This window comes from Castor canadensis, chromosome 5 (genome assembly GCF_047511655.1).
Source record: "Castor canadensis chromosome 5, mCasCan1.hap1v2, whole genome shotgun sequence".
Taxonomy (NCBI): domain Eukaryota; kingdom Metazoa; phylum Chordata; class Mammalia; order Rodentia; family Castoridae; genus Castor; species Castor canadensis.
In genome coordinates, this window is record NC_133390.1 from 158,853,514 (window position 1) to 158,880,056 (window position 26,543).

A 26,543-nucleotide genomic window follows, 5' to 3' on the forward strand; every position below is an offset into this window, starting at 1 on the left:
GGGGTGACTGGTGACTGGAATCTCAAGGTCCAATCCATAAGGGCCAATCATTTTTCATGCTCTAATTTACCTTAAGTGAGCTGACTTAGATCATAGTTACTCCCTCCTCTCTGTGTACAATGCAATTAATCATTGAATTAGCAATGTCATTTTATTTAAGGCAGAGCTAGAGAAAGTCTATGCCCTTCCATCTCCCTCCTCCTATCATTCAGTTCTATCTCAAATCAGGCATTGGAATCTGCTGGAAAGGCTGATGAAAGGCCAACAGGAGGTGGCAGGGTTTACAGACCTTTTCCTCAGAACAGTTTCCCTTCCCACATTCCAAAGATTTGGGGGTCTCTAGAGCTCATCTAAAGGAAACATCTCTTTTCTAATCCTCAGATGGTTTGCTAAGGGAAGGTACCCAGCATTCACCCTTCCTTGAAGACCCTGGAGGTCTCTGGCAGAGACTAACCCTTCTAATGGGAGGAGGGCAGCCTCTCAGGAGGACTAGGAGAGGAATGACAAGTATAGGGGATAGAAGGTCTCTTGAGTGAAGTCCAAGTTATGTCCTCACACAGGATACGGGTTGTCTAGGACTGCCACTCCTGCTGCCACGCCACCATCTGCATCTTCAATGGCTTTGGTTCGAAGCAGATGCCCCACATACTTGTTCATCACAAGTGTCTTTCCCTGCCTGTAGAAATAATGTCAGAAGACACACATCACCAAACCTTCCCTGGTCCCAGCTGAGCAGCACATGCATGCGTAAGTGGCTATCCCCAAGAAATGCCATGATTTAAGAGTCAGATTTAGATTTGTATCCTAGCTTAGAAATAACTAGTTGTGTCTTTGAGCAAGTTCCATAGCCTTTCTAAAGGTTGATTTCTTCTATTTAAAATTAGGATAATACCCCTTTACTCTGCATGATGGTTATGAGGATTAAATAAAGAGGAAAAGCACTTAGCATGATCCAGACTCACATTTCATGTCCCAAACTACAGATTTCCTCTTCCTCTCAAGAAGGTTGTGGGGTAGTGTGAGTGGGGTGAGGGGAGTGTCATACAGAGAATGCTGCAAGTGGTTACAGAGATTGTAGAGAGGTCAGGCTCTTATAGGGAGTACTGCAGCATCTGGTATTTCTATCTTGCCCTGACCTTGAAGTGAATATTTTGCAGGAAGTGGCACAAGGGTCTTGTTCCTTAGAAATTCCCAAGTCTTCTCTCTTTCTGATTCTAAGTGCTCAAATCCAAGCCCAGGGTCTACTCAGCTCTTCAAAGCCACTGAATATACTCTAGCTGATACATCCCACCTTTCTCCAGAATCCCTAGTGGCCTTGGAACTGGACCCAAACTCTCTTATTCCCTGGACTCTCCTACCAGTCCTGCTTGTCAAAACCATCTTTTCTCAGTCCTCTTGGTACTACCTGGAATTTCCTTTATAGTTGTAAAGCACCTCTCATCTAGCCCTATGAGGTGGGCAGGTCTTGAGTCCTTGTCCTCATTTAATAGATAAGAAAACCAGTAACAAAGCTAGGGATCAGCAGAGCTGAGACTAAAGCTCAGGGTTGCTAACTCAGACCAGGGTTCCTTCTAAGCTTGCTGGGCTAGCACTCTTGCAGGGAGGTAGTGGAAAAAGCTCCTCTTGAATGGCTCACCTGACATAGACTCCAAAGATTCCCAGCTCTGAGATGCACTGGACAACTCGGACAGGGCTGCCAGGCCGTAGCAGGCAATTCCCAAAAGGCTCAGGTTCAATCTTCTCCATGAGGATATAGGAAGCCCTCTCCTCGCTGTCCTTCAGCCTCTCCAGAGCTTGCACCATTTCCTCCCCATACAGGTTGTTGCCTGCAATTAAACTGGCCAATTAAACCCTGGACCCTTTGCCTCTGCCTACCTTCTCCATCCCCTGCCCTCACTTCTGGGGCCATGTAGACAAAACAACAGCCTCCCTTCCTGCCACTAGCTCAGTGAAATCAATGCACATCTGACTGCTGAGAAAGGAAGGTCTCCTTGACAGGAGAGCCCTTATACAACTGAATACACCTATGACCACACCCTGCTTTGTTCTCATCCTATCTATCTACAGATGTTCTCAGCCTTCATTACTGATTACATCTCTTCTTAAATGTTAGAACTGGTCCTTCACTCTTGCTTTGTTTTCCATGTGCCTTTTTTTTTTTCTTTCAGGGAGATTGCTTCCATTTCCGAGGCTCTACCTATACCCTATAAGTTAACTCCCAAGTCTTTAACTTAAGTATTCTTATCAATGTCTCCCCTCATTCTAGGAAATCTTCTGTAATGGCTGAAGCACTGTAAGTTTTGCAAATTCTCACTACTGCTTATCACTTGGATCTTGGATTGACCTTGTGTCTTTTCCCTGCATAAAACTCTACTACCCTTTGGATAAAATCCAATTTCCTAACATATTTTCAATGCCCTTTATAATCGGTCTCAAATGGTCTTTCCTAGTCCAGCTTCGGGCCTCCTCATAACTTCTACTCCAGCCTTCCCAGTTTCCCATTAATTTTCAAACATTCCATGGTTTCATAGTCCAGTGCCTTTACTTGAGTTTCCTTCTGCTTAGAATGTTCTTCCCACTTTCCTACCTGGGAAACTCCAACCTACCTGTTAAATCCAGATCAAAAATCATCATATCTGAGACAGACATGTTTCCTGACCTCAAAGAATTTCAAAGTAGGCAAGGAGACATGTATTCCCTCAAGTCTCTTAAAACACCCTCACCCTGCTTCCCTACAATCTACCTGCAAGCACTCAGACCAAACCCACCCATTCTCCATGGTGATATCTATGTCCCTCTTAAAGCTATTAAGCCTGTGAACAATGGCAGCAGCCTGCTAGGCCCTTTCACTGAGCAGCCCTGCAGAGGAGGATCCACCTACCTCCACCCTCTCTCTGGGGCTTCAGCACAAACCGGTTAGGGGCAGTGAGAGCCTCAGCAATGGCCTGGTCCCCTTCTTCTCCCTGGCAGGAGGCAGAAAGTAGTCACTAGCAATCTTAAGGCTAAAGAGGCAGCTGAAGTCATGCTGGTCATGCGAGCTGCATCAGGGGAAAGCAGGGAGCAGAAACAGCCATAAGCTCCTTTAGTCTGGATGCTTCTATCTGCATATAAACCCCAACCAACACCTTGCAGCAGTAAACCCAAGAACAGGTCTTTCTCTTAGCAATACAGGGATCTGCAGCAAGGCGGTCTGGAAATTGAGTATAGATATTCCCCAATTCTTGATACTTGCCTTAGTCCCTTCCCCAGGTTGCCATCCCTATCTCTACCTTAGCTGAGGAAGCTTACAGTGGATTCTAGCCCCTGAGGCTATCTCTTCCCAAGGCTCCAGAGGTTCTTCAGGGCATCATGGACCCAAGTCACAATGGCAACCATAATGCCAGCTCTACCTTCCACAACACATTGGGCTCCAGGTCTTTGCCACCTAGGAGAGCTGTGGTAGGAGAAGTAGGCTGCATATGTACCATGTCCAGTGAATAGAGGCCAGCAAAGGTGGCACGGAGGCGGGCCACAGCCTCAGGCTGGCCAGGGAGCAGCAACTCCAACATGCCTTCTCTGCTCAGCTCCTGCTGCACCTTCTTAGTCCCAGCCAACTGTGTGGCAATGTCTGGGCACTTGACAGCACATGACCTCTCCACCAGTAGGCGTGCTTCCCAGTTCTGCAGAGAGAAGAGGATGAAAGGAATTTTACTTTATTTCACTTCGGTTGACAAAATGCATATTCTTCAAGTGCCAGGTATTGTGTTTTTTATCTTCAAATCAGTTTTTTCCCAGGATCATTGTAACATCCTTGCCAGGCAGGTGTAGCCTCTCAATCTCCCGGACTCTTGCTTTTAGGAAGCTCATAGTCTAGCACACTGATATATGACCATAATTAAAGAGAAAATGAGAAAAGGGAAAACAGTCTTTTGTAAGGGTATAGAAAAATTGATTTCTTTTTTGAGACAGGGTTTCATTATGTAGCCCAGGCTGGCATTGAACCTGTAATTCTTTTGCCTCAGCCTCCTGAGTGGTGGGATTGTAGGTATATGCTAGCACACCTGATACCTGGCTTAATCTGGAGGTTTGAAGGGTATAGGACACTTGTTTATGAGCTCAGTTTCCCACTGTCTTCCAAATAAAATCTAGTACTCCAAAACTCTTGTTTCTCACCAGATCATACAGTAAAATCCAAACACCTTACTGTGGCTTACAAGACCCTGCATGAGCTAGCTCCTGTCAGTTTTTCCTTTTACCTAAAATTCTCTTCCTTTTGGCTTTTCCCATAGATGGTTAGATCCTTCTCACTCACATACCCCCCCACACTTTTTTTTTAAAGGCAGGGTTTTACTATGTAGCCCAGGCTGGCCTCAGCTTCCAAGTACTGGGATTACATAGTACACCAAGACACCTGGCTCCTTCTCATCCTGTATTTTGGTTCAGTGCCTTTTTAGAGAAGCTTTCCCTGACCACCTTATTTAATATGTGCTTCCTCATAATTTTTTATCCTTTCACCCCACTGTTTCATTAAAAGCAATTATTTTTCAACAAGGGGAAAAATATTTTTTTGAACTGAATGTGGTGGTTCACACTTGTAATCTCAGCAGTCAGAAGAATCACAAATTTGAGGCCAGACTGGGCCACAAAGTAAGACGCTGTCTCAAAAAAAAAAAAAAAAAAAAAAAACCCCAAAACAAAAACAAGGCCTCAAAAACATTTTTGAGAGGGCGATACTGGGGTTTGAACTTAGTTTCCTCAGGCTTGCTAGGCAGGCACTCTACCTCTTGAGCTACACTACCAGCAACCCCCACCCCAAAATTTTTTTCTAGTTTTGCTTACTTTCTGATGTTCATTTCCCTGACCAGACTATGAGCTCCATAAGAACCAGACCCTGTTGTTTGCCCCCCTCCCTTTTTTTTCTGGTATATCTCCACAGAAATGCAGTTTCTGGTACTTCATAGTATAGGTTTTCAATAAATATTTGTTATTGTTGCTGAATGAAATAAAATTTGGGTAGTACCCTAATGATAGGCAGAATGATAGTGAGATTCAGTAGAGGGGGTTACTCAGGCTAATGGAATAATATGAACAAAGGCTTAAAGGTAGAATGGTCTGTTGTACCAGGAATTTAAAATATATTAGCCAGACGCTGATGGCTCACACCTGTAATCCTAGTTATTCAGGAGGCAGAGATCAGGAGGACTGAGGTTCGAAACCAGCCCAGGCAAATAGTTTGCAAGACCCTATCTCAAAAAAGCCTATCACACAAAAAAAAGGGCTGATGGAATGGCTTGAGGTGTAGGCCCTGAGTTCAAATCCCAGTACCACAGAGGGAAAAAAAAAAAGAATGTAAGAAGCAGTGAAATGGCAGAGGATCATGCCTGGTTCTCATTCTCAGGCACTAAGGAGACAATCTGTTCTTGGCTCCAGATCACGGCAAACTGCTCACAGTAGGATTAAGGATAACACATGAGGAGTAACTCCTGCCCCACCCAATGCTGCCCATTGCAGAACCTTTACCTGCTTTTCACCAATAACTCCAGTCACCTAACACTAGTCTGGTATTCCAGGCAGTTACAGGTGTCCAGAACATGAAATAAACCCAGAGGAGTACCCATTATGTCAGAAGCAGGGAAAACAAAACCCAAACACAAGCAGAGACTTTCTCAGTGTCATAAAACTAGTTACTAAACTTTGTAGATCTATTTCCACGTTTTAAACCTACTTTGAGCTTCTCAGTTCCTAAAAATGTCCATCTCCTATGTATGTCACTTTCCACTTTCCTTTTTTATTATCTCACCCTCTTCTCTTTTTAAATTTTCTTTGGCCCCTCCCCACATCCCCTGTCCTGAAACTTGAATCCATTTTCTCAACAGACAATTTCTCTCTTTTCTAAGTCAGCAAGTCCCCAGCATTGCTAACCACCTCTCTAAGAGAAAGGATCTTCCTTAGAGCTGCCCCCTATAGAGCTCAATCCTGGTGGGAATCCTAGATAAACTGTAGATCTGTAAGGAGCACCCTTAATTATCAAGTGCACTTCCCACTCCCAGAAACTGAGACCCAGGAAGAGTGGTGAACCTGCCCATAGTCAAATAGAGCCAAAGTTCAGCTCATGACTCCTAGCCCACTACCCATGGTATTTCTTAATGTATTTCCTCCTTTACCTTTTCCCACATGAAAGCAGTGCTTCTTATCCTCTTCACGGTATGGATGTTAGGAGCAGGGGAGGAGAAAGGTATACTGGGAATACTATTGGCCTGAGAGTCAGAAAGCCTGGGAATTTCTGTGGGACCTCTGCATCACTCCTATATGCCTCAGAGGTTGGTTGTAAGAGTTAAATGAAATAATGGATGTGGAAAGTTATTTTGAAATTACATGGTAGGATAGCATCATTACTGCTAGGGACATGATTAAAAACTTTCTGACTCAGATAAAGGAGAGGCAAAGAGGAAGAAAACTGTCAGTAGTGTGCTCGAACTGACTTGCCTCAGCTAGTGAGTACTGATTGGACCCAACTCTTCCCAACTCTATGTTAGAGATGTTAAGTTGGGTAGCTCAAAATTACACTACAGAAATCAGCAAATGCTAAAAACTGAGACTCACCTGCACCCTGAAAGATGTCTGTTAAACACTTTTGTCAGCATATCTCTGGAAAATGTGCATGTGTCTAAAGCACTGTGGATTTCTGAAGACTCAGATTCTAGAAGACAGTGTTTGTAGAGTGAAAGATAGCAAAAAGCTTGCAGGAGGAGAAGAGATTTCAGCAGCAGGTTCCCAGAGGATGAAGTGAAATTAGGACTCAAGAGAAAAAAACCCTGGTTGTTGTGACATCTGTGTTGGGTCTCTGTAGTGCTCTAGTGGGTCCCAGGAGGCAAAGAACAGTCTAACAGAAAATACCAACCTGTAGACTATACTGACTTGGCATATAGCCATCTCGGAAGTAAACCACAGCAATTTCCTGGCCATCCCTAGAACATAGAATGGGAAAAGCTGTTGTGTTAAATTATAACTGATGTAGTCAGTGTTTCAATCTGTTTCAGGGTACATCAAAATGCATTTGCTTTTTTGAAAGTCAGTCTAGGGATGGAGACAGGACAGGGTTACACTGGAATCAGTGAAAGTAGGCAACCACACTACAGTGCTGCCACTAAAAACACAGAGGTGTACATCAGACCATGGGTCATTCTGAGCAGATTATAGGGAAACAAGAAAGTAACCAGAGTAATTTCAAAAACATGTGGACTCAAAATTAGTGATGAGCAGAATTATATTGCCATACTTGGGAAAATAGACTTCCATTTTCACTGCTTAAAGAAGCTGACACCATTTCTTAAAATGGTGGTGGGGTGCACAAAAATATGAGTCCAGTTAAGACATGAACAGATTTTTTTCTTGATAGTATTGGGGCTTGAACTCAGGACTTCACACTTGCAAAGCAGGAGCTCTATCACTTGAGCCACACCTCCAGTCCATTTTTCTCTGGTTATTTTGGAGATGGAATCTTGCAAACTGTTTGGCCAGGTTGGCCTCAAACCACCATCCTCCTGATCTCAGCTTCCTAAGTAGCTAGGATTACAAACATGAGCCACTGGTGCCCAGCTAGGACACAGACAGGTTTTTAAACTTCTTTCCCTCTTCTGGGATCTACTAATATTACCTGGTTTATCTGGAAAGTAAACACTTTGTTTTGTTATGATAAAAGCACATTTTGAAATATAGTAAGTGGTACTGTGAAATTCCATGTACGTTTGTAACTTCAACATTCACAAAGTTCCAGGTCAAATATATATTCTGCAATGCTATCCAAATATGTGGCACTAAAGCCACCTTGTGGTGGCCCCTGGGTAGAAGGATAGGACCTTTCTTGGAAGACAAATCCAGGCCTGAGCTCAGAGTAGCATCCAGATTAATCACAGAATGAGCCAGCTGCCCCTCTGGCTTCCCTGATTGCCTAGCCCAATTGGTCAGTTCAGACTTAACCAGCCATAAAGAGGGGAAAGAAACCTTTTGGGGCCTTAGGGGCTTATGAAAACCAAAGTTATCTTTAGGGTAATATCATTATCCAGAATGTCAATAGCTTTGATATACATTTTAGAAGCAGAGATTAGCTGGCCTCCAAAATTTCCTGGGAGGATGAGATGTTTCAGAAATTAGGAGAGAAGAAAACAAGCCATGACATCTTCTAGAAGAAAAGATCATTTGATGAAAGAGTGTAATAGGAGAGTTTCATAAAGCAGCCATCTACTCCTTTGGGGATGCTTACATAAACAGTCTTCGGTCTTGGTCCAGGGATCCCTTTTCTGAGACATCTTCAAACCTTCTCCGGATTACATGGATGTTCCTGGGAAAGATGGACAAGAATCAAAAGGACCAGTGGATGCTATGTTCTGAGTGGCCCTCCCCCATGAAGACACATCTAAAAGTCTCTTCCTTTATCTACCTGGCCAGTAGCTCATTCTCTATGGCACGCTGGTCAAATATGTTCCTTTCCTTCTCTTGAGCAATCAGTAGCACCAGAGCACTGGAGAAAAAGCACAGATGGCAGGAAGCTGCTGCAGAGTTTGTCCTTCCTCTGTTTCACCCCCTTTAGGAATGAGAACAGAGCTTTCCTGAAAAAGCAGATGTTCCCCCAACTGGGATTGCCTTAGGCATAGACACCTAAAGCAATAACACATTCTTTCCTAAGAAGAGGAAACTGCCCAATCTGCCCCTTCTCCAGGGGATAGATGAAATATTGTAATGATGTCAATTTTCTGTGCAAATTAGAATTTAGATTTAAAACCACCTCAAAAACCCTAGAGGATATTTTTCTTAGAACATAATGATTCTATAATCTGTCTAAAAGAATAAACAGGTGGGAGTATTGAAGAATATTTTATAAATGAACAATGCTGGGGTAAGGTGCTAATGTCTCTTACTAGATTATAAAGCTTATAATAAAGGAATGTGGTTTTTATATGAAAAATTAGAATACCTAAATGAAACCCTACAGAAATTCAGAGCCAACTACAAATAAGGTATTAGCTCCTGGGGCCTACCATCATTTCTGACCATAGGACCATGTCTAGTCTCACAACTGCAGTGCTAGGGTTCAAAACCAGGACCTTGTGGGGGCAAGCACTCTAGCACCGAATTAAACTCCCATCCCTGGTTTCCTATTAATGGTATCACTGAGGCTTACTGGGTCTCTTCCTCTGTCTGCCAGTTAAGCTATCTGCAGTGTCAAAGATAGGTTCAGTCCTCCACCATTCTCATAAGGCTGATTCTTAACAGTAGCAGACTCCATTTTGCTGTAGCTGCACTGCTTTGTGCCTGTGGCCTCTTGCTAAGACCCTTGGAAGCCCCAGACTTTGGCTTAGAATGCTAAATATATATTCCTGGCCTCTTACATTAGCCTCTTACCTGCTTGTCTCTGTTTCTCCTTACCTTAGCTAAACCTCATGGATTAAACTGTGTTTCCCTAACTTCTTTCCACTTGGCCAAAATACAGGTCTTGGTATGTCCCCTCTCAACGCCTACCTGAAATCTCATGAGGTCAGACATGACATTAAGCTGAGTCTTCATCTGAGAGATAAGCTAGAAGTGGTGTTCTCATAAGCAATCTTGCCCTAAGAGAGTCCCAAGGGCCAAAGGCCTTGCTCTTCATTTTGCAGCCTGAACTGCTCTGCTCAATGGTAGGTATGTGTGGGAGGGTGGCACCTGGCCTGGGCTGGCCCAACTCCAAGAAGAGGCAGAGGAAGAAGGCTGGAGGTTAAAGCAAAATTGCATGCTCTGGCTAATTAAGCTGGCCTGCCAACTGTCAAACGATGGGAGCCAGACTCAGAAAACATAATCTGCCTCCTCATAAGCAGTCTGAACTGCATAGGACTGTGAAAGATGTCAGCTAAGAAAGGTGAAGTGGCAATGGCATGCTGGCTGAGAGAGAGGACCCTTGAGTTCTAATCTTGGCTCTGCCAGTGACTTGTAGTGTGTCCTTGGGCAAGCCAGTTTCCCCCCATTTATTAAGCAAAGGTGTTAATCTGATCATAGTTTCCAACTTTTCTTTTTGAGACAGGCTCAAACTGGCCTTAACTCACTATGTGATTCAGGCTACCCTTGAACTCACAATCCTGCCTTAGCCTCCTGAGTCCTGAGATTATAGGCATGTACTACCATGCCAGGCTAGTTCTCAATTTTTTAACACTGAGAATCCCCTTTCCTTATACTACTCATTCTAATTACAGGTCCATGTTTTGAAAGAGCGTGTCTAAATTGAAATCATAATTCATTTTCCAGGCTTCCTTTAGAAAAATATTTCTTTTTTTTGTGGTACTGTGGTTTGAACATGAGTCACACCACCAGCCCTTAAAAAAAAATCTTTAAAAAAATCTGCTCTACAAATGTTTGAGCTTCAGTTCCTCAATCCATACTATAGGACCATACTTCTTGGAGGTAGAACAGTGTAGTAGAGAGAACCCAGGTTTTAGAGATAAATGAATTCTAAACTTACTGGTTGTATTACTTTGGGTAAATTACTTCTGACACTCCGTTTGCTCTCACGTAAAATTCATCTAATGATAGCTATCATTTTATTATTCCTATATTGTTGAATAAGTCACATAATGATCCATTCCACAGAATTTTTAAAAAGCATTTTTCAGATCCATGATCTTACTTAATTTTTACTTCCACCCTTTTAGATACTATCACCTCTTCCTTACAAATAAGGAAACTAAAGGTCAGAAAAAAGAAGTTACTTGCCAAGTTCTTGTGCTGCATCAGCAGAAGAGCCTGTCACACTCTTATAATGGGCAAAGCCAGTTTCAGCTCAGGTGCCACAGAAATACTACCCACCAGCACCTAATACTGAGCATATAAGTCTTTTCTCTCCATGTTATTCACAGCCTTGCAGAAGAAGCCCTCAACAGTGTTTATCTATCAGCAGTTTCTCAGATGACCCATCCCCTGGCTTCACTCTCTTGAAATTAAACCTAGCCAAGAGTTCTATCTGACAAAATGTTTGTCTGGTGACTTTTGAATGTTCAGTTTCATGTTTCTTGGGCTTTAATGAGGCTCAGCAAGCCCATAAAAGCTCTCTTGAAGGCAACAGTGTGATTATAAACACAAGCTGTAGAAAGCTTGACTCTGGGGCCTGCCACCAACTCAACATGTACCTTGAACAAATCACTTCACTTTTATTAATCTCAGTCTCCTCATCTGTAAAATGGGGGAGAAGAATAGTACCTACCTCAGGGCATTTGTTATGAGCATTCTACAAGACCTTGTATATAACTCACTTAGCCTAAGGTGTGGCATTAGTAAGTGCTCAATAAGGGATTATTATTAATGCTATATTATATATATATTATATATTATAATTGCTACATTGCAATAACTATTAGTATCATGTCCCTTCAATTATCTGGAAGTTACTTACCTAGCATCTTCATACATCTGGAACATGGTTGAGAAATAGGAAGAAAGCAAAAAATACCTCTAAGCAGTCAAAATAGACACCATAAAACTCCTAAATCAAATCTTATGCATTTATTCATCAAAGAGGTCCTCCCACTATTTGGACATAATCATAACAAACTTGACCTTTTGTTTTTCCAAACCACAGACAATCAAAAAGGAGCTATAGGGATAGTAGTGTAGGATTCCAAATTGAAGCACACTGACAGCAGTAAAACATTAAAGCTGATAATCGAGAAGTACACAGGAGAACTATGAAAAAAATGAATAAGAACTTAAAGTTTAGCAGTAGAGCTTCCAGTGCAGGCAAAGAGCCTCATATACTTCTCTAATCCTAGGTAGAACCTCTGTATTACAGCAAGCCAAAATCACCAATAGTCATAATTATGACCTCTAAACAAGGAAAGTTTAATTTAAAGTCAGCATCTCTGATTTAAGAAGGAACCCCAAGTCAGGCATGCCTGTAATTCAAACTACTTGGGAGGTTGAGATCAGGAGGATTGCAGTTCATGGGAAGCCCAGAGAAAAAGTTTTCAAGATCCCATCTCCAAAATAAGCAGAATCAAATGGACTGGAGGTATGGCTCAAGTGGTAGAGAGGCTGCTTTGCAAGTACAAAGCCCTCAGTTCAAACTCCATTCCCACCAAAAAAGAAAAAGAAGCCCAAACCTCCATTAAAATAATTTTGGCACTTAAAGGTATAGGTTTCTATTCCTAGAAAAATCTCTTCGTTCCTTAATGATGTCTAGCAAAGAAGCAGCTGCTGCCCTCATAAATGCTGAATCTAAAGCAGGATACTGTTGCCACTTCTTTCACATGCTTACTTGGCAGAGCCATAGAGCTCCCAGGCTTTGGCAATCCCCAGGGCCATTCCCTTGCTGGGATTATTGGAGAGGATCTTAACAGCTTCTTTGGTCTTACTCAGGACATTGAGAACATGTCTGTTGGAAGAGAGATGGATATTCAGTAATTGGATGGGCTAGAAGACCTCTCTCCCCATGACCTTAGAGATACATACAGGAATATTACCCTGAGAATCAACTGAACACTGAAAAGCATCTTAACCATCACACTCCTGGAGGACTCACTTTAAATGGAATAGGCTGGGCTGTGCCCACATTGGCCCCTGATATACATACCCAGAGGAGTCCTGAGACCCTGCATCCCTATTCCTCTCCATGCCAGCCTCCAAGTGAGCTAGATCCCCTTACCCAGGGATCCAGGTGTTGTCTGGAATCCTGCTGCAAACAATCTGGAATCACAGTAACCTGGAGCATCCCTGCCAGCTGGGAATGGCTATTACAATAGCCCAGCCCTCAGGTGGAAGCCCTTTCATTCCCCTCTCTTTTCAGGCCCTCAGATATGTCAAACATATCTCACTATAGACCCCTCAGAGATACTACTCCCTCTGCCTGGAACACTAACTTGTTGCATAACCAAGGAGCAGGACTAGATAAGCCATTAGGTAGGTCCCTTCTCTCTCTGACATACTAAAGATCTGATTACAAGTGAAAACTGTGCTGCAGGGGGTGGATGAGGGTGGGGAGAACACATGACCAAGGGCCTAGGAAGGCATAGTTATAGTTGGAGATCCCTGACTCAGTAATGAGTGCAGGTCCATCAGGCTGTTCCCCACAGGTGTGCCCACAGCTGCCCAAGGAACCCACCGATGAACATCTGGAGTCCGGGAGGCCAGGCCCCCAAAGCTGGCAGAGATTGTGTTGATTTCAATCTGTTTCAGGGCTGGGGAGCCATCTGCATTGCGCTGGAACATATAGTCTGAGCGGTTCAGGCCCAGGAACACAGTCTGTGGGGAAAACTGAAGGTTGAGGACATCTGCCCTGGGACTGACTTTGCTGATCCAGCCATAGAGCAGAGAGGTACCATGAACTCTATGGAGAGATAAGAAACACCAGATAATACTCCTAAATCCAGTAGGATCGTACTTCTGGTCATCCATGATTGTCATTGGGATGTACAAAACCAATGGGAACAGTCAGAGGTAGATTCCCATGAGTTCAAGGCTGGGACCAATTGCTTTGATGAAAATAAAACAAACAAAACCAAAAGGAAACAAAACACCAGAGATGAGAGGTATAGGTTCCAGAAGGGTATGCTGGGAATGGTTACCTGGGCAATGCCCTCTTTCAGGACTTGCTTGTAGATATCAAAGAGACGAGCAGTGAAGTTGTCTCTTTTGATAGTGCTGGAGGAGAAAACAGAGAACTTTTTCCAGGCTACAAGGGACCTTAAAGGTCAAGAAATCCTATCCCCAACCACTGACTCCTGAATCATCTCTGGGTTTACTAGCCCAAACTTAAAAACCCATTCCAGCTATAGCTAGGCATGGTGGCACATACTATAATTCCAGCACTCAGGAGGCTGAGACAGAAGGATCTCAAGTTTGAGGCCAGTTTGGGCTATGTAGCAAGACCCTGTCTCAAAAACAAACAAACAAAAATCCAGCTCCAGAGCCAATGATCTGGGTTCAAATCCCAGCTCTACCACCCATTATTAGATAACCTCAGAGAACCATTTTGCCTCTCTGTATCATAGTTTACTCAACTAAAATGAAGAGGAAAATAATTGTACTTATAGTTGTGATGAAGAGTAAATGAGACATTGTTCTCAAAAAATTGAACATGTTCTGGTTCCAAGAAAAATTTTAATATGGCAAGTGATATAACAACTCTATACTTTAAGAGCTCTGACTGTTGACAGCCTGTCTGGCTGAGCTGAAAATAACTCTCCATAGCTTCCCCTGCACTCTGGTATCTCCCAAGATAGGTTTCCTTTTCCTCCATGACAGCCCCCCAGGGCAGTTATACCCTGTACTCCAATAAGATTTTTCAGACCCAGCTAAATTCCTGATTTCCATTTTCAATGAGTCCTCATCTGATGTGGTTTTCTCGGACAAGCCTTTGCTTTCTGGGTCACATTCCCCTGCAAGGTGCTCTCACAGCACTTGGCTTCTCTTTACGATATTGACTGCAGATGCAATTTTCCATTTTATTTGTGTGATGACTAGTGTCATCCCTCCTGCTTGACTATAAACTGCATGAAAGTGGGGCCAGTTTGAGTGGGCTCATCATCACAGCCCAGTGTGCCACTGTAACATGTGACATGGAGTAGGGGCCCCTCCAGTATTGTTTTCTGGACCCTTAGAAAGAGGCACAATGAGGAGGAGTTCATAGACCATTAACACCACACTTGTTTCTTCTCAAGATTCAGGGTGGACTCTGCACTTCTGCCCAAGCCAGGCCAGTAGGCTCATCCAGTTATAGAGACCTTGTGGCAGAGCGGAGGGGGTAGCCAAGTAGTTATGGCCTGTCCTGAAGTTCCTCTGCTCCCACCCAGCTCTTCCAAGGGTGAGTTCTCTCATAGGCCTTTCCCAGCTTGGTAAGGAGGAAAGGTCCCATTTGGGCCTCAGCCTCCAAGAAAACTGGGATACATTTTCCCTTTGAAGAGATATCCTTCAACCCTGGGCTCTAGGCTGTCTCCCTGAGGTGACAAGTCAGGCTGCTCATAGTTACTACAATCTAGAATCCTGGATACAAAACAGCCCATCCTGAGAAAGAAGGTGGTGGTAGGGTTCATACGTTCATGACCAACTGGACTTTTGGCTCTAAGTCAATGGTTACCAAACCACATATCAATGCAATCCCTTTTCATATTCACTCTCACACTATGGGGCACATTTGAAAAAGATTTTTGTCTTAAACAAAATAATCTAGTTTTCTGTTGAAAATTTAATACAGAAATGATTTATACAATTATATATATATGCCTAGCATATATAAATATATATGACATTTTAAATTATAATTTAGAATTTATATTTAATTCTAAAATAAACTAAGAAATTTCACTTGTCCCAGGATCTGAATTTAAAAAAAAAAAAGATCTAAGGAGACAGAGAGGTGTGTGGGGTAAGCCATCTCATGGCCCAGTCTGTGTCCTTTCCCACTCAAAGATAAGAGGCCTGAGGTGAGAAGACAAGGTCACTGCTTAGAAGAAGCAGGAAATCTGACTTTAAACCAATAACCTTCCCTGTTCTCAGTTTTCCTCCAAAACTAGGTTGACCTTCCCTAATTCCAAATGGAAATTTTAGTCCTCAAAAGTAGGGGGTCAGGAATTACAGAATCACAGAATGTCAATATTGGAAGGAGCTTTAGATTTAAGCCACTCTCCTCATTTTTCAGATGAGAAACTGAGGCCCAGAGAAGGAAAAGGATTTGTTTGAGGCCATATGAACAGGCGGTAAAGCCAGGATTAGAAACCAGCATTCCTGACTCCCATTCTACTACTCTGTGTTTTTCCCCTGACAGGAGGGAGTACCTTCCTCTATTTCTCCAAGTTAGCTGACATAGCAACACCTCATGGCTCCCCAGTCTTCCTGTCCCTTGTTTCTAGCGGGTCCTGCCCCTACCTCTATCCTCCCACTCCCAAGTCTCTCGACCTGGTACCTGGACAGAGTTTGCTCCAGGAAAGCACAGTTCTGGCTGACAGCATCCACAAGCAGGTTGAAGTCCATCTGCACAGCATAGGCCTGCTCTAGCAGGGCACTGGGGACCAGTGAGGGGAACAGTGTGAAAGGGGCATAGTTCACCACCTGATCAATGAGAGAGAAACAGAAAGAGAGAGAGTGTGGAGCAGGTGTAGAGCACCTGTGAATGGAGTGTCCTCCTGAAAATGTAACCCTACAAACAGTCTGGCCTACGTTTATTGAGAACAAACCAACTGCAGATTAGTGGTACAAAGAGAGCTTCCAGATTCTGTGAATATTTCTGTACATTTTTTTAAAATGAGAAGCAAAACAAAACAAAAAGCCCACAAAATGACTGAGCACTTACTATATGGAAAGTACTATATTAAATATTTAAGATGGCTTCATGAAACCCTGTGAGGGAGATACTATTACTATTCATACTTAACAGATAAAGGACCTGAGACAGAGGTTGAGTCCAAAAATACATTCAGCTGGTACTAGAATTTGAACCAGAATGGTTACTAAACCACATCCACACAACCCAACTCCCATCCCTCACACATCCCCATGTGCTCCTAGCTGGTTGATATTCAAGCACACGCTAGTCCCCTGGCTTTCTGATTTAGTTAGAGAGAGAGTCCTGCTGAGTAGAAGACTGGGGTGGTTCCGCCAGAGTGCTAGAGATGGTGACTTAGGTTAATAGGCCTATAATTCAGCTGCATTCTGTGTTCTTTGGACTTTGATACAGTCAAGAAATCCAAATACCACCTAGGACACTGTTTCTAGAAGGGGAAAATGCATTTTGATATTCTCAACAACAAATTAACTAGGACTTGGCAATAGATAATAAGAGTATCTTGTGATCTCAATTATGAAGCGTTCCTGAGTTAACCTATGAAGTTAATATCAGTTTGCCATTATGGTAGTCTGAAGTTATGGTTTTAGAACTTGGCATTGGTGCACACCTGTAATTCCAGCACTGGGGTGGCTGAGGCAGAATGATCATGAGTTCAAGGTCGGCCTGTGCTTGTCTCAAAAAAAAAAGAACTTGGTATTTATATATTTTTTAATTACTGTTATTTTGAAATGAATAACACAAATTTAAAAGAGCCATAAGGATACAGAAAGGTGTGTCTCCATCTCACTCTGCCTCTAACCACCTAGAGACAGATAGTACAGTAGTGCCTCACACATCCTTCCAGATATCTGTATACTGATAGGAATGTATACAAATATATTTTTTCCTTTTTTACAGACACAGAATATAGTACGTACAGTACTCTGTCTTTGACTTTTTTTTTTTTGTGGAACTAGGCTTTGAACTCAGTTCATGCTTACAAAGTAGGTACTCTACCGCTTGAGCTATACCTTAGTTCATTTTACTGTGATTATTTTGGAAATGGAATCTTGGAAACTATTTGCCTGGGTTGAACCACAATCCTTCCTATCTCAGCCTCCCAAGTAGCTAGGATTACAGACATGAACCAACAGTACCTGGCCTGTCCCTGATTTTTAAAATATTTCCTTAAATATTTAAAGCACTCTAGTTCTTTTTATTTATTTTATTTTTTGGTTTTTAGACAAGGTCTCATTATGCAGCCCAGGCTGGCCTGGAACTCTTAATTCTACTGCCTCAGCCTTTTGTGTGCTTGAATTACAGGCATGTGCCACCCCACCTGGTTCTCATTTTGTTTTAATGGCTGTATAATATTCTAATCTTTAGATATACCATAATTTATTGAAACTAGCCTTATAGTGACAAATATTTAGGTGGTTTCTCTCTTTTTTTTTTTTCTATTACAATCAATGCTTTAATGAGTATCCTGGAATACACACTCTAGGTATTTTGTGCGAAAGGGTCCACAAATTCTAAATTTGTAAAAGTGGAAATGTCAAGGATTAATCCATTTTAATTTTGGCAGATAATTTCCAAAGTGCCCTCCTCTGCATCTATTTTGTGACAGAATGAGGAAAGGTATCTGTATGAGTAAGGTTTATTCAGTCTGAAGCCTTCATGAGTTAAAATGAGAATTACTGCAGATTATGTAATGGGTGACCTAATACTCCAAGTACATGTGTGATGACTAAAGGGGCGTTTCTTTGGCTTTAAGACTCACAAATATACTTCCTCCAACAAGTCCCATCTGGTCTGAAAAACTTCCAAAGAGTTCTTCTGCCAAGACTTCCCTCTACCTCTGACCCCAGGACTTATTACTTCCACTTGAATTTAGGATTAATGGCATACAGCTGTTTTCTGCTGTCCATAAACTAAAGGTTGAAACCCATAGTCTCTCATTTTTGACAGAGACATGAACATAGAATAACACTAGTTTAGTATAAGAAAAACTATAGCACATGCAATGAAGTAGCACTCTGCTTTGTAGTGAGGGAAACAATGCGTGGTGGGACCTGTGGTGAGGGGAACTCGCTGGGTCTCTGAGCCAAATGATCTCATGTTTCAAGACAAGCTGGATAGTATCTTCTTATTATTTTTTTTTAATTTCATATTTTTTAGTGTTTTATTTTTAATGTTGGCTCTGACTTTACAAAAGAACACTGGTTTAAAAAAAAACAACAAAACATTAACAATGATTGCCTCTGTGGAGGGGAAAAACACTGGAGGAAGGAATTTATTCTTCCCTGAATATCCTTTTGAAGTTTGCACCCTGTGCATGGATTACCTATTCGAAAAACCGAATTAACTCCCTAAACACTGCAGTAGCCAAATCTTCAGCCAGCACATGGCTGGCTGGTCTACAGCCCTGATCACAGGATAAAGCTCAGGCTCCCATCTGTGCAGTAACTAAAGCCTCTTGGCCAGCTTTGGCTTGCCTTCTTTCCCATGACATCCACTTACATGCCCTGCCTCCACACTGCATTCTCTTGAAATTTTTTTTTGCCTTTTCCTACTTTTAGGCTCCTGCTATGCTGTTCCTTTCTCCCATTTTTCTTTTAAGGTTTAGTTTGAATACCACCTCCCATCTTAATCCTCTAATCAAAATGAATTACTCCTTCTTTCAGGTGTCCTGAGAGAGGCAGTAAAGCACTGAAGGTCTCAGAAGATGAATACTCTGCTAATTATTCCACCATTTAAATGACCTCAGGCAAGTTACTTAACTTCTCTGAGCATAGTTTCTTTCTTTTTTTTTTTTTTTTTTTTGCCATACTGGGGCTTGAACTCGGGGCCTTACGCTTGCTAGGCAGGCTGAACCTGGTTTTTTCATCCCTATTGTGGTTGAAAGTTAAATGAGTCAGTAATTCCAAAGTGTGTAGACCATTGACTGACACAGTAAATAATCAATAAATGCTAGCTAATATTGTGCAACATACTGTTGATGTACTCATAGAACTGACATTTAATTTTGTGTTGTATATGTACTCCAACTAGACCCCGAGGCTAGACCCAGAGGCTAGGGCCTCTGGCTGGCTCACCCTGTCCTCAGTGTCTAGGATGTCCTGGCATAGAGCAGGCACCTGGTAGAAATTCAGAATGAAATCAATACCACCTGCACGTATATTTCCTGTCTTTTTCTCTGGATTGGAAATTTTGTTGGGGATTGTGCCTTTTCTAGGCTCCCAGAAAAACCACATATTAGACCTTCACACAATACCTATTTATTCACATAAGAAATAAAAGCTTGAAAGGGGAAACAATTAATCCTAGATTCAGACAATTCACAAAATATAGGTTTACAACCCAAGAAATTCTATTTCCAAAACCAGAGGCAGCATCTGGCCTTAAGTGATGGCCATTCTCATGTACTTGGGCCTTAGCAAATATTTACTGAGCCTGAATTGTCCACCAGTCCCACTAGGCTTTGACCACACAGACAAAAAAGGTTGATGGGTTTAAAAAAAAAAAAAAAAGATATTGGCGCTCTTTTTTAATGTGGATGGGCTTAAAATAAACTGTTAATTAGGAATTTTTTAAAAAAGCAAGATACAAAAGAGCTTGTGTACCATGCCTGTTTAAAAAACCATGCTTCTGCGTAGTTGTGCATATCTGTAATCCAAGCACTCAGGAGGCTGCAGCAGAAGGATCATAAATTCAAGGCCAGCCTGAGCTACATAATGATAAGCCTGTTACCAAAAAAAACCAGGAGGAATGTACAGTTACTTACTTTACTTATGAATAAACTCTCTGAAAGGACAGGTTGTCTTCAGGACAGAGGAATGTGGAACGGAGTGTTAAACTGTAAACTCTTGTTAACTTTTGAATTTAAACCATAAAAATGTATTACCTAATCACAAAATAAATAAATTTTTTTAAGGATAAGTTTTTAAAGATAAGTTTTTTGTTTCCTTGTTTTGTTTTGGAAATGAAGCCTCACTATGCTTAGGCTAGTCAAACTTCTAGGCTCAAGTGATCCTCCTGCCTCTGAAGTACTGGGAGTATAGACACAAGAAGCTACCACACCCAGCTAAAGGGTGGATTTTTTTTTTTTTTTCCAGTACTGGGGTTTGAACACAGGGCCTATACCTTGGGCTACTGCACCAGCCCTTTTCTGTGAAGTTTTTTTTCAAAATAATGTCTTGCAACCTATTTGCCTGGGCTGGCTTCAAACTGAGATCCTCCCGACCTCTGCCTCCTGAGTAGCTAGGATTACAGGCATGAGCCACCAGCATGTGCTAAGGGGGGATTTTTTTTTTTTTTTAATGTCTTGGGTTCAGAAGTTCTACATTTTCATATCAATCCTAGAGAAACATTTATACAGGCACCCAAACTGGCATGCATGTGGACTTTGCTGTTGTGCTATCTGTAGTCTTAAAAACATCAGAAGTCATCCGACTAGCCATCAGTGGGGGAAAGTTGAGCTGATCCATTCACACCTGCAGTACTCTGCACCAGAATGAGGCTGACTCTAATGGGGGCCTTACAAAGAGTTCTAGGACAGATGATTAAACAAAAAACAAAAGCACATCACAGAATGATTCCATTTTTTTTAAAAAAATTTCTAATTTCTATATATACATGTCTATATATATAAATGCACAGAAACAGACCTGAAAGGACATATCACAAACCAATTACACAGAAGGCACTGTAATTAGGGGGCTTAGTAAATAATAAAATTATAGCTCCCTGGACAAAGTGCTTTATGTACATTTCCTTCTAATTCTCCTTCCTACCCAATTAGAGAGTTCCTATTATTATTCCTTTTACATATTTGAAGAAAGTACAGCTGGGAAAGATTAAGTAACCCTCTCTAGTCAACTTCAAACCCCAGATTTAAATTTGATTTACTCCAGCATGCTGCTATTTACTTTATATACTTCCAGAGATCAATTTTAGTTATTGAACAAAATTAAATAAAGCAAAAAAGAGATGTGGTCTCTGACTCAAAGGAGCTGCTCCCAATCTGCCAGGGGCCAGAATAGCATGGTCATACTGTGGGAATGGTCTGATGCTTACGTCTGAGGAGCTGGGCTGTTGTTTGGTCCTCAGCAACACTCCCTCAGCCAGAGCTCGGTCCACGGCTTGCTGTGCCAGTGACTCCAGTTGCTGTTCATCCTGCAAGAGGCTCCCCCAGATGGTGGCCATCCTAACCTGTGACAGACAAGAGAGCTTGGTGACAGATGGCCTAGGGACTAACAACCACCAAAACTGGCTAGTAGCCACCTCCCAACACTTCGGGACCCTGCTGGTACAACAATGGCATTAGTCTCACAGTAAGGAAGCAGTGGCTCAGAAGTGAAATGGCTTTCCCTAAGCAATGACTGGTAAAGTTGAACTTGAACCCAGGTCTCTGGACTCCCAGCCCAACACTCATCTTGAGAGAAAAAAGACAGTGAAGTCATATGTGACTGAGGCAAGTTCCTTCCCCTCCCAGAGCTGCAGATTCCCTACCTGTGAAACAAGTGGGTGGAGGTAAATCAGTGGTTTCCAAACCTGGCTGAACATTCTGAGTTACTTGGGAAAAATACAGATTCCTGAGCCCCACTGCAGAGATTCTGATTTAAGAGGCCTGAAAGGAGGGAGGGCTTGAACCTCTGTATTTTTAGAAAAGTTTTCCTAGGATAGAAAACATTCTACTAGTTATTAATTTCCCTTCTTATTCCAACAACCCACTCCAGTAGATCTTAAACAAATCCCATATGAGGCATGAAGGAGCCCTTTGTGGAGTACCATGAAATGCAGATGAGGTAATTTCCTTCCTCATACTACCCAGAAGCAAACTTGCTAGCCGGAACCAAATTGCATTTTATATATGGACATCTATCATCACAACACAAAATATTTTGAAAATCACATTAGCAGAGTGGAAATAACTGAGACCCAGGTGGCCAAGTCAATGTAATAGGAGAAAGAGCCTGACTAGCTGTGTAGAGACCCTCAGAGGTATACCAACTCACACTGCTACTCATTCATTTTGCAGCAGGCCTTAGGCATTTAGAGCTGGATAAAATTCTGGAAACACCAGTCATTAATTTTGTTCTGCCCTATTGTCATTTAATTTTAAGAAAAGAACATAGCTACCCAACACAGTGGTCCCCAGGAAGAGAGTGAGAATGATAGGCAACCTCTATCACTTTCAACTACATCTTCCTCTCCTCATGACAAAGCTGGGGTTAGATCAATCACACAAGTCTGCCAGCCTCAGCACAATGTTTTACAAAAATGAGCATGTGATCTCAAGAGGATCCTGACAACATCCCTGTTAGCTGAGAGACAGAAGACAATAGATATAGTAAAGAGCAAGGTTCTGGAGTCAGACAGACCTAGGTTTGAATCCATAATATTTTTCTTATAAACAAGGTCACTACGTGGATTAAATGAAAAACTTGGCATGAAGTTTCTCATCAGTGTTTCTTTTCTCAGCATGAAGTTTATTAGTGAGATGCTGAATAACTCTATAAAGAAAAGAGATTTATTAAGCTCACAGTTTTGGAGATTCAAGGCATGGCACTGGCTCAAGTGAGGACCTCATGTCAGACAGCACTACAATGGCAGTAGTGAGAATGAGAAGGACCAAAGAGGGTGACTCAGTATCAGGCTCATTCTCAGGCCAATCTACTCCCTTGAGAACTAAGCCAGGGTTCCACAAGAACTATCTTAATCCCTTTCAAGGGCAGATCCCTCGTGGCCTAAGGATCTTTTGCTAGACCTCATCTCTTTTATTTATTTATTTATTTGCAGTACTGGGGTTTGAACTCAGGGCCTAGTACTTACAAGGCAGGCGCTCTACCACTTGAGCCACTCCACCAGCCCAAAGGGCTCACCTCTTAATGGTCCCACCATCTCCCCCCAATATCACCACATGCGGGGAACCAAGCCTCCAACACATAAACCCTTGTGGAATACACTCAAGCCATATCCAAACCATAGCAGGAAAATCAAAAAACAAACCACCAACAACAAAAAGTTCTATACATAGGAATTTGTTGTTTGTTTGTTTTGGACTGTATCATTTAACAGTAAAAGAAGACTTTTCAGAGGTCACACAGCAGCCAAAATGGCAGAACCAGGACAAGAAACCATGACGGACATTACAGCAATGAGGCCTTCCACTACTCTGGGATTTCAACATCTGTCTGCTGGACTTTTGCCTAGCTGCCCAACATTGTTAATATCAAGCCCTTGACTGGGTACTAGAAACATTGAGAAAGTAAAACATAAAATTATCACTAGGCTGGCAGAATGGCTCAAGTGGTTGAGCACCTGCATAGTAAGTCTGAAGCCCTGAGTTCAAACTCCTGTACTGCCTGCCAATATCTATATCTATATCTATATCTATATCTATATCTATCACTATGGCAGGATGTAATCCCAGCACAAGGACGCTGAGGCAAGAGGATTCCAAGTTCGAGACCATCCTGAGCTACACAGCAAGACCCTGTCTCAAGATAGTAATCATAATAATAATATTCACTATGAAAAGTGTTAACCGGGGCTTTTGTTTTTCTCATTCTATAGTCTTAACACTTTCTTGTGGCTGGCTTCTATTTTAGTGATGACACTCAAATCTGTATTTTTCAAAGCAGTACTGTCCTGAACTTCAAACTAGCATACCCAACTTCCACACAACCAGAATAGAATTTCCTCTCTCCCCAAACATCAGTTTCTCCTCTGATGAACCTCACCCTGGCACCCAAGCCTCCTATGTACTTTTATCCTACCTACGTCCCATTCTCCACCAATCCTGTGGATTCTGCTGCCAAATACACAGCTTTGAATTGCTCAACGTCAACCTGCACTGACAGCCGAGTTCTGCCCACCCCCATTTCTTCCCTGGACACTGAACAGATTCAGGGTGAAGCACCAGCCTCTCTCTTTGCCCTTTGAACACTCCCCACCACTCCTAAGCTAGTTTTGGAATTTGTTCCTGGTCTTCTCTGTCTAGGATTTCTACAGACTGTTCCTTTTCCCTGTACCACAGAAACAGCATTTGCCTTTTCTAGCGCCTAGTACTGCATTCAAAGATCATTAAATAAATGAATGGTGACTGAATCACAACAACTTCACACCGCCAACAAGGAAATCCGGTCGGACTTTATCCCAATGGCGAGGCCAATGCCTGCTCCCGGCCTAGGGCAACCACACAGTGGAGGCTTGCCCACTCTCTCCCACCCCGGATAAAGTTTGGTCCTAATCTCTCCCAGCTTTCTTTTTTTATTGAGGTTTTTTTTTTTTTTTTTAACTTTGGCTCTGGTCTCACTGGCCCTGGGTCTCCGACACCTGCCCAATCTGGAGGCAGAAGATGTGGAAAATCTAGGATCCACACGCGCCACCCCAACCTCCTCCCGGCGCCGCCAACGGGTTTGCGCTCCAGGCTCTCCCGGCCTTCGGCGTTCCAAGGGCTCGCCAGACCCCTCCCTCAGAACTGTCTTCCCGAGGAATCATGACCCTCGCCAGCCGCCGTTGCTGAGCCCCAACCTACTCTTCCGTTGTCCGGCTGCGTACGGCTCTCAGACTCCTTGCGCCGTTACCCGAGTTCAGGGGGCGGGGCCTCAGCACGACCCAGTGCGCTTGCGCAGACCTCCCCCGCAGGGTTTAAAGAGGTAGGGCGGAGCAGGAGACCCACGCCTGTGCAGCTGGACGGCGGCCGGGAAGGGGCAGTTAGCGTGTGAGGGCCACGTGGCTTTAGGGGTTCGTCGACTGCACCCAAGCGAACCGACCTTGGGAAATAGGGGCGGGGTCAAGCTAGGTCGGTGGTAACCTTAACTCCTGTAGCGTCAGTGCTGGTGACATCCAATGTAGGATGGAGAAACTCCTGCTCAGAGCTACGTCAGGGACACACACTTGAGAGGTGGGGGTGGGCGTGGTAATAGAAGGTCCGAGAGGGGCAAGAGACTGACTGACGCAGGGTCACAGTATTAAAATCTAGGCTGTTTTCCAGCTCAGTCAAGTCCCAGAAAAAAACCTATCTGGTTTTTCTCACATGGGACAGCGGCAGGGAAAGCCTGAGAGGAAAGGAAAGCATTTCCATTTTTCTAGGAATGTTGAAGTAAGTACTGTTTGAAGGTGACCCAGTGTTTTGGGGGGTTTGTTGTTGTTGTTTTAACTCTTCAGTACCACTTACAACAGGATCTGGAGCAGTATTTTTATTATTTGGCGGTACTGGGGTTTGAACTGAGGGGTTCAGGCTTGCTAGGCTCTCTAACGCTTGAGCCACACCTGCAGCCCTGGGGCAGTATGTGAATTCATGGTCCTACCCTGCCTCCCCTTTGGCAGCCCCCAGTGCCTTAGCTTTCTTTTTCCTAGATTGTGAGAGAATCCTGTGCAATCTGAAGCACCTGATAAGAATTTTAGTTAAATGAAATTTATCGGTCCAAACCCTAGGGAATTAACCATGAATAAGAGATGGCCCTGCTTTCAGTCTGACTAAGGTAGAAGTGCTTTTCTGGTGGATTCAGGGAAGAACTTCAACGTCATGAAGGATGAGTATAGGCTGTGAAGGAGATGGAGTGGAGGTGGGAGGCTGGGTGCCCCAAGTGGCAGGAAAAGCAGCAAAGGCATACAATCCTGAGTTTGGACTTGTTTTAGAGACAGGAGTTTGGTATAAATAATAAGGAAGACCTGGGGTTGAGACCAGGCTGTTAGAAGCTCAGTCTTGGAGAAGTAGCCTTTGATACCAGATGAAGGAGTTTAGTGGTTATCCACTGGGCAATGGGAAGCTGTTGGAGGGTTTAAGCAGAGGAGAGACATGGTCAGTTTTGTGTGTTAACTGTTGGTTGCACCATGGCAGTTGGTTTGGAATTAGGAATACTATGGCCAGAAAGAGCTCAGAGAGGGTTAAGGTGTAAGATAATGAGACTGAGATAGACAGTGGTTGTGAGATGGAGAAAAGGGGATGACAGGTTAAATAGAGATTTAGGAGGGAGAACTTTGACTAATTATAGATCAGTGGACCAACTCAGGGACCTAGATCCTTCCAAGTCCTTAGATAAAGTATGTACAATCTCTCAACTACAGGACAGATGGAGCCCTCCAATCTTCTTGTGTGAATGGGGATAGGGATGGCAGATAGGTGGTCTGGTTATTGCCAGAACAATGTTTGTTGATCTGATGTCTTTTCCTTGTCTGCTTATGTACCTAAGAGGGATGTGAAGCATTAGTTATTATAATAGGCCCCAAGTAGCAGAAAAGGGCTGCTGTATTAAGCTAGAACAAAGGAAGCTAT

At 42.9% G+C, this 26,543-nt stretch overlaps 1 protein-coding gene across 4 annotated transcripts; it reads right to left on the bottom strand.

Moving 5' to 3' along the window:
* Nucleotides 1-132: 132 nt before the first annotated feature.
* Nucleotides 133-24,937, bottom strand: Gss (glutathione synthetase). 4 transcript variants are annotated; one of them, XM_074074612.1, is made up of 13 exons: nt 24,801-24,937; nt 21,335-21,469; nt 15,899-16,044; nt 13,563-13,638; nt 13,100-13,239; nt 12,257-12,373; nt 8,420-8,500; nt 8,243-8,320; nt 6,881-6,947; nt 3,465-3,659; nt 2,882-2,963; nt 1,637-1,826; nt 133-676 (listed from the first exon to the last, which is right to left on the bottom strand). In XM_074074612.1, exons 2-13 carry the CDS (start codon nt 21,461-21,463, stop codon nt 553-555), a joined length of 1,425 nt encoding a protein of 474 aa, XP_073930713.1. In that variant the 5' UTR covers nt 21,464-21,469; nt 24,801-24,937; the 3' UTR covers nt 133-552. The 4 variants fall into 4 exon arrangements, with proteins under 4 accessions (XP_073930713.1, XP_020033390.2, XP_073930714.1 ...); XM_020177801.2 differs by lacking the exon at nt 24,801-24,937 and adding an exon at nt 24,658-24,763; XM_074074613.1 differs by lacking the exon at nt 24,801-24,937 and adding an exon at nt 24,603-24,739.
* Nucleotides 24,938-26,543: the final 1,606 nt, after the last annotated feature.